The sequence below is a fragment of the Cebus imitator genome, unplaced genomic scaffold, assembly GCF_001604975.1.
Source record: "Cebus imitator isolate Cc_AM_T3 unplaced genomic scaffold, Cebus_imitator-1.0 Scaffold68, whole genome shotgun sequence".
Taxonomy (NCBI): domain Eukaryota; kingdom Metazoa; phylum Chordata; class Mammalia; order Primates; family Cebidae; genus Cebus; species Cebus imitator.
In genome coordinates, this window is record NW_016107383.1 from 9,344,685 (window position 1) to 9,354,167 (window position 9,483).

At 39.7% G+C, this 9,483-nt stretch overlaps 1 protein-coding gene across 1 annotated transcript in view; it reads right to left on the bottom strand.

Annotated features, from left to right (window-relative positions):
• The window catches only part of ATAD2 (ATPase family AAA domain containing 2), a 70,135-nt gene that overhangs the window by 56,375 nt on the left and 4,277 nt on the right, over window positions 1-9,483 (bottom strand). The window contains exon 2 of the mRNA XM_017530732.2: window positions 2,603-2,751. Coding sequence (XP_017386221.1) covers window positions 2,603-2,751 — 149 coding nt within the window. The remainder of the gene's footprint in view (window positions 1-2,602; window positions 2,752-9,483) is intronic.

A 9,483-nucleotide genomic window follows, 5' to 3' on the forward strand; every position in this document is an offset into this window, starting at 1 on the left:
AGAGAGAGAGCCAGGTGTGGTACAAACTTGTAGTCCTCACTACTTGGGAGGCTGAGGTGGGAGGATCACTGGATCACCTGAGCTTGGAAGGTTGAGGGCACAGTGAGCCATGATCATGCTACTGCACTCCAGCCTGGGGGACAAGGCAAGGCAATTTTCTCAAAAGGAAAAAAAAGAATTAATAAAAAGAATAGATATTCAATAAATTTTAGAAGTAATCTAATTAAAAATACCAAGTCGGCCGGGCACAGTGTCTCACACCTATAATCCTAGCACTTTGGGGTCAGGAGTTCAAGACCAGCCTGACCAACAGGGTGAACCCTGTCTCTACTAAAAATACAAAAATTAGCAGTGTGTGGTGGTGCGCTCCTGTAACCCCACCTACTCAGGTGGCTGAGGCAGAAGCATTGCTTGAACCCAGGAGGCACAGGTTGAGGTGAGCTGAGATCGGGCTATTGTATTCCAGCCTGGGCAACGGAGCAAGACTCCGTCTCAAAAACAAAACAAAACAAAAAACACCAAGTCATTCCTCTTTAAATCCAGATAGAAAAGCATTTATTTTATTATGCCCCCTTAATACCTTTCTAACATAAAGCCAAGTGCAATGTTTTATAAACTTGAATACTGTAGAGATCCTTTTAAAGGTAAAAACAGAACTTCTAACATTAATTTTTTTGTATGACTATGTAAACCAAACTACATACAAGTTCACTTATAAGTTTTATACAAATAAAACTAAAAAACCAACCATCAACCAAAAATATTAATATACTAAGGGGTTTTGCTAAAATGAAATAACCACTTGGTGTATGAATGTGGTATTGACTGCCATCAGATTCTCTCGAGTTTGGCATGTTGTGTACCATATGGGCTATTTACTGCTGTGTATCATGAAGAGTCAACTCATCCCCCTCTCTTTACTGGAAATGTTCCAAACATTCATTTAAATAGCGTGTCATGATATCACATCATATTGCCTTTCATACAGAAGCAGATGAATCATTTATGTTTTAAGGTCTGATTCTGTTCTTATCTCATTAACCTAAGACAACTGAAGTAGTACTACTTGATGCCAATTCAACCGTAAACACGATATATGGCCTCAAATTTTACGGCAATTCTCTATTAGGCAACAATTTAGGGGCCTAAAATGTTTTTTTTTCTTCAGATAGTGAAAAACAATTTTAAATTCTGAGAGTCAGTGAACCACTTCCTCACTTCAGGAGAATAAACCTTAAGACTTCAAATTTCGGAAATACTGGCTGGCTTATATTGTACTTCATTGATTCTAAAAGTTGTATTTTTTCCCTTTTAACATCTCTGAAATTGAAATGTGTTTTACTGATGGCAACTAACAGTTTACTGTGTTTTTTCTTTTTTAGTGTCTCATAAACATTGTCATTATGTTTTAACTACCGATACATGGATTTCATAAAATACAGTCTAAAACACTCCATAAATAATAGATGAATAAGATACAAATTAAAAAATATATAATAAAAAAATGATTAAGTAGCTGGGAAAAAAACAATAAAAAACTCAAAAGGGCATAACCTTGCTTATCTAGAAACCATGCCATACAAAATAAAAGAATCAAAATTCTATTTAAGAGCAGGAAAATTCCAGTCTTCTAAGTCATTGCAAATTATTTATTTATGAGAAGAATTAATGTAAAAATGATTCTTTCTTTTTTTTTGAAACAGGGTCTCACTCTCAGTGGCATGATTACAGCTCACTGCAGCCTGGACCTCCCTAGCTCAAGTGATCCTCCTGTCTCAGCCTCCACAGTAGCTGGGACTAGAGGTGTGTACCACCATGCCCAGATAATATTTTTATTTTTTATAGAGACAGGGTCTCATTATGTTGCCCAGGCTGGTGGCCTCGAACTCCTGGATTGAAGTGATCCTTCTGCCTTGGCCTCCCAAAGTGCTCAGGCCTGAGCCATGGTGCCAGGCCAAAATAATTATTTCATCAAACAAGTTTTATTCTAAGTGGGGCTTTTCGCCCTGAACCAAAGATATTCCAGTTCCATGAATTTAGCCAAACTACTTAATCCATTAAAATTGATTTCTTGAGTTTAAAATGGGTTTCATGCCACCTCCATTACACTAAAAACAAAACCAAAAAACTGTATGTTCTGCTTCCTTTGTACAGACTGCTTTAGAAACACACCAACACATAGAAATTCATAGACTAAATGACTCAGAATTGATGGAAAATCTTATAGCAAGCAATCAGAAACAGAACCACAATTATGAATGAGGGCTCTGTATAGACTATGAAGCAGAGCCACACACATATCACATAGTCACAAAAAGTCTCTTGAGATTCTCAAATATCTGAGAACTGGTCCTACATCAGCCAACCTTGTCAGCAGTACTTATACATATCACAGATATCATTTTTGAATAAAAACTTGAATTGTACATATTAATTTTTAATTCGGTAATATCGCTTGTGATAATTTCTTTTCAAATAAATTATATCTTATAGCCCTGGAATCTTGATAACCAGTCAAAAATATACTTCAAAAATTAAATGCAAATCCTAAATTACTACTTTAAAACTATTTTGAATTAGTATTCAAACCACCTTGTATTACCTTGTAAAATGCCTGCCGTTAGCAAGTTTCTCCGTTATTTCCACGTTCTTCTCAAAACTAGAATCTGAAGAATTCTGTGCATCTTTTCTCAAAGATCTTAAAGCACGTGTTCGGTGGTAGGTTTCAACTTCCTTAACTGATGACCCATCCTTTAAGAAAAATTAAGAAAGCCATCTAAGTTCTATGTTTTTCTTTACAAAACTCCCAATTTAAATTCTTTCAGAGTTTTCTCTGATTACAAGTTAGTAACAACTGCTTTTTGTGTAGAATCATTTTTCATCTCACCAAGAAACCACAAGTTAGTATCTAGAATAACCACTTCATGATAAACAAGTATCAGCAATGTCTATGAAGCAGCTAATATAAGACTTACTGAAGTTCATAACAAGTAGTGCATAACCACTTTGTAAAAAGTGGTCTAGACAGTGAAGTTTTCCATCACCTACAAAAAGTTGTAATAGTTTATTATAGACTAGTACTCATTTATTTTAAGGCTATAGAAATTAGAAAGACCTAAGAAAGATACAGATACACCAAAATACTGTCATCTAACCACCAGCAGCAGCCTCAAAATAACTAAACAATCAGAATTATAATTTTGGCTTGGGCAATGAAAAAGAGTTATTACTATATATTTTGCCCAGTTTAACCCAGATAATGCAATAGCTGAATTAAAAAACTGTTTAGGGGCAGGGCATGGTGGCTCATGCCTCAATCCCAGCACTTTGGGAGACCTAGGTGGGCAGATCACTTTGAGCTCACAAGTTTGAGACCAAGTTCAAGACCAACATGGGCAACACGGCAAAACCCCATCATCCCATCTCTACTAAAATTGCAAAAAAATTAGCCAGGCATGGTGGAGCACACCTGTGGTCCCAACTACTTGGGAGGCTGAGGTGGGAGGATAATTTGAGCCTGGGAGGTGGACGTTGCTGTGACCCATTATCCATGCCACTGCACTACGGCCTGAGCAACAGAGTGAGACCCTGCCTCAAAACAAAACAAAACAAAACAAAACAGTTTAGGTATGTTAATCTGTTGTAAAAACCATACAGCTTTATGTAACTTTATTTTAGTAAAATAGACTAGAGGCTAAGTTAATGGACTGCTTTATGAGCTAGAAGTTCCGTCAAAAAGCATTCCAAAGTTTGTACACTGCTCTGAAACCATATAGCATATTTTTACATTAGAAGTCAAAGGTACCTAAAATACAAACAAAAGAAAACAAGCAAACAAACAAAAAACAAAAGTAGGGCCAGGCATGGTGGCTCATGCATGTAATCCCAGCACTTTCAGAGTTCAAGGTGGGCGGATCACTTGAGGTCAGGACTTTGAGACCAGTCTGGCCATGGCCAACATGGTGAAACCCTGCTCTAATAAGATACAAAAATGAGCTGGGCATGGTGGCACATGCCTGTAATCCCAGCTACCGTGGAGGCTGAGGCAGGAGAATCGCTTGAACCTGTGAGGCGGAGGTTGCAGTGAGCCAAGATTATGCCACTGCACTCCAGCCTGGGCAACAGATCAAGACTCTGTCACAAACTGACTGACCAACCGACCGATCGACCGACCGACCCACCGAGTGACCAACCAATCAACAATAGATGCCAAAGTCAAAGGTTCCTAACAACCCTATAATTCTATGCCCTACTACTCTGAAAACTGATCAGTTTAGAAAAACAGGTAGTGTTTTAGGAAAAAAATGTCAAACATTTGAGTCCCTGATCCCATCCCAGGCTGGCTTTACTGTCGTTACATGAATCTATTTAACAAATTGCTGAATGTATTATATATAGGTTTGCTGCAATTTTTTCTGATGTTATAAATACCTCCAGATGAATTATCTTGTGTATATCCTATTTCCTAAGAAAAACTAGCACAGGTATTAAATTGAAATCGTCTAATTCCCAAGAGGTAAGTTAAATACTGTTAACAGTAATTAACACTGGATGACAGAGATTGGGACTTTCACTTTCTATTTTTCACATTTTCACATGTACTATCAGAAAAAATTTCCAAAAAAGTAAAAAACAAAGAGAAAACAAACGATCTGAAACTTTAACCTGAAGATGTAGTATTCCCATTTATTTTTTGGCTAATCTACTTTAATATTGAGAGCATTGATAGTTTTTAAAAGTGAAGTTTTAAGAGAGGAAACATATGTATTTTGTTAAATTTTAAGTCTCTCACGACCTGGCAGAATCAGTAAGTTAGCATAGAGAAAAAGCAACAATAACAAAAAATTTTTCCTAAAGTAGACACAGTTGCATAATAAAAATATTCTAGGCCGGGCGCGGTGGCTCAAGCCTGTAATCCCTGCACTTTGGAAGGCCGAGGCGGGTGGATCACGAGGTCAAGAGATCGAGACCATCCTGGTCAACATGGTGAAACCCCGTCTCTACTAAAAATACAAAAAATTAGCTGGGCATGGTGGTGTGTGCCTGTAATCCCAGCTACTCAGGAGGCTGAGGCAGGAGAATTGCCTGAACCCAGGAGGCGGAGGTTGCGGTGAGCCGAGATCGCGCCATTGCACTCCAGCCTGGGTAACAAGAGTTAAACTCCGTCTCAAAAAAAAAAAAAAAAAAAATTCTAAGTTATTTTTCACAGAAGACCAAGCTTATTAAAGCTTTAAATTCAGGCCAGGCACGGTGGCTCGTGCCTATAATCCCAGCACTTTGGTAGGCCGAGGCGGGTGGATCACGAGGTCAAGAGATCAGACCATCCTGGTCAACATCGTGAAACCCCTTCTCTTCTAAAAATACAAAAATTAGCTGGGCATGGTGGTGCACGCTTGGGAGGCTGAGGCAGGAGAATTGATTAGAACCCAGGAGGTGGAGGTGGTAGTGAGCTGAGATCGTGCCATTGCACTCCAGCCTGGGTAACAAGGGCGAAGCTCCGTCTTAAAAAAAAAAAAAAAGCTTTAAATTCAGCTGGTGCAGTGGTTCAGCCTGTAATCCCAGCACTTTGGGAGGCCAACGTGGGCGGATCACAAGGTCAGGAGTTCGAGATCAGCCTGACCAACATGGTGAAACCCCATCTCTACTAAAACATTACAAAAATTAGCCAGGCATCATGGCGCGTGCCTGTAATCCAGCTACTCAGGAGGCTGAGGCAGGAGAATCGCTTGAACCATTGAACCCGGGAGGCAGAGGTTGTGGTAAGCTGAGATTGCACCATTGCACTCCTGCCCTGGCAACAAGAGCAAAACTCTGTCTCAAACCAACAAACAAAAGCCTTACATTTTTTAGAAAGTTAGTTTGGGGATGGGGGGCCTGCTGTTTGAGTCAATTCAAATACCAATTCAACAAATAAGGTTTAAATAGGATGTACTCAATACAAATTTGGGGCTCCTTGAAAACTTAAACAACAGTATATTCTAATAGACAATGGTATACATGTTATACCACTATAGTTGTGCTATCCTTCCAGCTTTGTCTTTAAACATGAGTTTAAATCACCTCACAATCGATCTACTCCGTAAACTCCAATTTAGTTTCTACCTCTACAGCTCTTGCAGTATATTCACAACTATCTCCCAATAGCTAAATCCAATAGCCTTTTCTCTACTTCACTGACTTCTACAGAATTGATCACTACCTTCTTTATTAATTTTCAGAGACAGGATCTTGCTCCATCACCCAGGCTGGAGTGCAGTGGCACAATCATGGCTTACTACAGCCTTAACTTCCTGAGCTCAAGATATCCTCCTGCCTCAGCCTCCCCAGCAGTAGCTGGAACTGCAGGCATGTGCCACCATGCCTGGCTAATGAATTTTTTTTTTAAAATTTTGATTTGGAGTCTTGCTCTGTCACCCAGGCTGGGTGCAGTGTTGCGATCTCGGCTCACTGCAACCTCTGCCTCCCGGGTTCAAGTGATTCTCTGCCTCCCGAGTTCAAGTGATTCTCTGCCTCAGCCTCCTCAGTAGCTGGGACTATAGAGGCAGGTGCCACGAAGCCCTGCTAATTTTTGGTTTTTTCGTAGAGACAGGGTTTTGCCACATTAGCCAGGCTGGTCTTGAACTCCTGGGCTCAAGTTATCTACCTGCCTCAGCCTCCTAAAGTGCTAGGATTACAGATGTAAACCACCACACCCAGCCTATTTTTATTTTAGAGATTGGAGTGGGGGGTTCCTCACTATGTTGCTCAGGCTGGTCTCGAACTTCTGGCTTCAAGTCCTCCTACTTTGGCCTCCCAAAGTGTTGGGATTAGAATTGTGAGCCACTGTGACTGGCCATTGCTTTCTTAAAATGCTTTGATTTCTTGGTTTACCTAATCTTGGCTCCATGACTCAACTTCTCACCTTTAAAATATAGGCATTGCTTCAGACCTCCTTAATTACTTTTGTAATTTGCTGTTTTCTATTTATCCTCAAGGATAAGTAGTCCTAACCTCTTAGCAATTCTGCCATAATACTCCCAATGGTCTACTACTCACTTCTTTAGCTGGAAACAGCACTGTCTTCCCTCCCTGTGTTCAAACAACTCTCAGATCCTGTACTGTATTATTTGGCATTTTTCTCCATTCCTACTACCTCCTTAACTTAAACTCTAGTTTTCTCTGTTTTGGTATATGTGATAACAAGGCATTAGTTAAGAACCCAAACTCTGGAGATAGAGTACCTAGGTTTGATTTTTGGCACATCACTTAGAGCTGTGTAATCTTGTGCAAGTTACATAGGTCTCTGTGTCTTAATATCCATATACTAAGGATCTAGTAATCTAGAATACTTAGTATATGGGTACTAGGTACTAAGAATCTAGTAATGAGGATAATAGTCTATAAATAAGAAAAATGTACGTATCTACCAGGTACTCTGCCTGGCACATAGCAACGGCTATGTAAGTGGTAGCTATTACCATTATAATCTTTTTGTTTTGTTTTGTTGTGAGACAGAGTCTCGCTGTGTTGCCTAAGCTGGAGTGTAATGGCATGATTTTGGCTCACTGCAACCTCTACCTCCTGGGTTCAAGCAACTATCCTGCCTCAGCTTCCCGAGTAGCTTGGATTATAGGCGCACACCACCACACCCCACTAATTTTTGTATTTTTAGTAGAGACAGGGTTTCATCTTGTTGGCCAGGTGAAACTGGTCTCAAACTCTGGACCTCAAGTGATCCACCTGCCACAGCTTCCCGAAGTGATAGGATTATAGGCCTGAGTCACCATAACCAGCCTACTGTTATAATCTTTTTAAACTGGTCTTCTGAGCTCTAGATTTGTAACTATAATCCATCCTAAAAACTGTCTCATCAGATCCCTGCTCTAGCCCTTCACTGTTTCCCAAATAAAGCTGTAACTTCTAAACCTAAAATCAAGGGCCCTTTCTTGCTTATGACTAAATACAGAGCTGCCAGGTCACCCAACTCCAGGGAGCATCATTCATTGTCACACCCAAAAACTCCCTATCTATGCTTGATGATACTTCATTAAGCTGTATACTTTTCATTTTTCTGTATTGTGTTATGCTTTAAATTTTAAAAATCTCCTGTATGTTATACATATTGGTGTTGAGTTCTGAGTATCTTTCCAGACTTTTGAATCAACATACAATTTTTTAAACACTATCTTCTACATACTGCAGCATGTTTTATTTTACCTAACATATGGAAGAATAAAAATGTAGGTAAACAACCCAAAAGTAGGCTGGGTGCAGTGGTTCAGGCCTGTAATCCCAGCACTTTGGGAGGCTGAGGTGGGTGGATCACCTGAGGCCAGGAGTTTGAGACCAGTCTGGCCAACATGGCAAAACCCCATCTCTACTAAAAATGCAAAATTAGCTGGGTGTGGTGGTGGGCACCTGTAATCGGGAGATGCTTACAGTTACTCGGGAGGCTGAGGCAGGACAATCACTTAAACCCATGAGGCAGAGGCTGCAGTAAGCCAAGATCATGCCATTGCATTCCAGCCTGGGCAACAAGAGCAAAACTTCGTCTCAAAAGAAAAAAAAATAAAACAAAAAGAACCAAAAGTAATATATGATCATCACCAATTAAAAAAAAACCAACAACACCCTACTCTCCATCCTTAAGTGACTCTTCAGCATGAGAAACAACCCTATTTTACAGAAACCGAAGAACCTCAGACCTATGAAAGTACAGGAACAGAAAATGGCTACTCTGATTCTGGAAGAAAAAGAAACTACAGAAAAGGTATCCAAAGCCATAAAGTTGGTAGGATAAAATAAAAGTTTAAGAAAAACTTAGAACACCACCACCACATAATTCAGGGAACGTATACAAGTCAGAAAAAAACAAAAACACAAATCCATAAGCCCAGATGAATGAGAGCATATTCCAAATGTAAAAATATAATGTAGTTAATAGATGACTATAGGTAACTTCAGAACTTGAAAATAAGGTCAGCCTGATCAGAGATAATGTAAGGAGAAGGAAAATAAAAGGTCAGCCTGAAATTAGACTACAAAAAATTCAAATCAATGAATCAATATGAATAAATGTAACCACCCATAAAAGTAACCTATCCTAAGAAATGCTCTGTCAATAAATAAGTGGCTGGGGAGGCTAGAAAAATATCCAAATATAATCAGGGTGATCAGGGAGTAAAGTCTCTAAAATTCATGATTGATATAAACAGCAAGGTGAATCCAATCAAACGTATTGAATATAGGCATAAAATTCCAGCACTTTGAGAGGCCAAGGTGGGTGGATCACCTGAGGTCAGGAGTTCGAGACCAGCCTGACCAACATTGAGAAACCCCGCCTCTACTAAAAATACAAAAATTAGCCGGGTGTGGTGGTGGCCGCCTATAATCCCAGCTACTTTGGAGGCTGAGGCAGGAGAATCGCTTGAACCTGGGAGGCAGAGGTTGCAGTGAGCTGAGATTGTGCCACTGCACCCCATCCCAAAGTGGGACTTTGTCTCA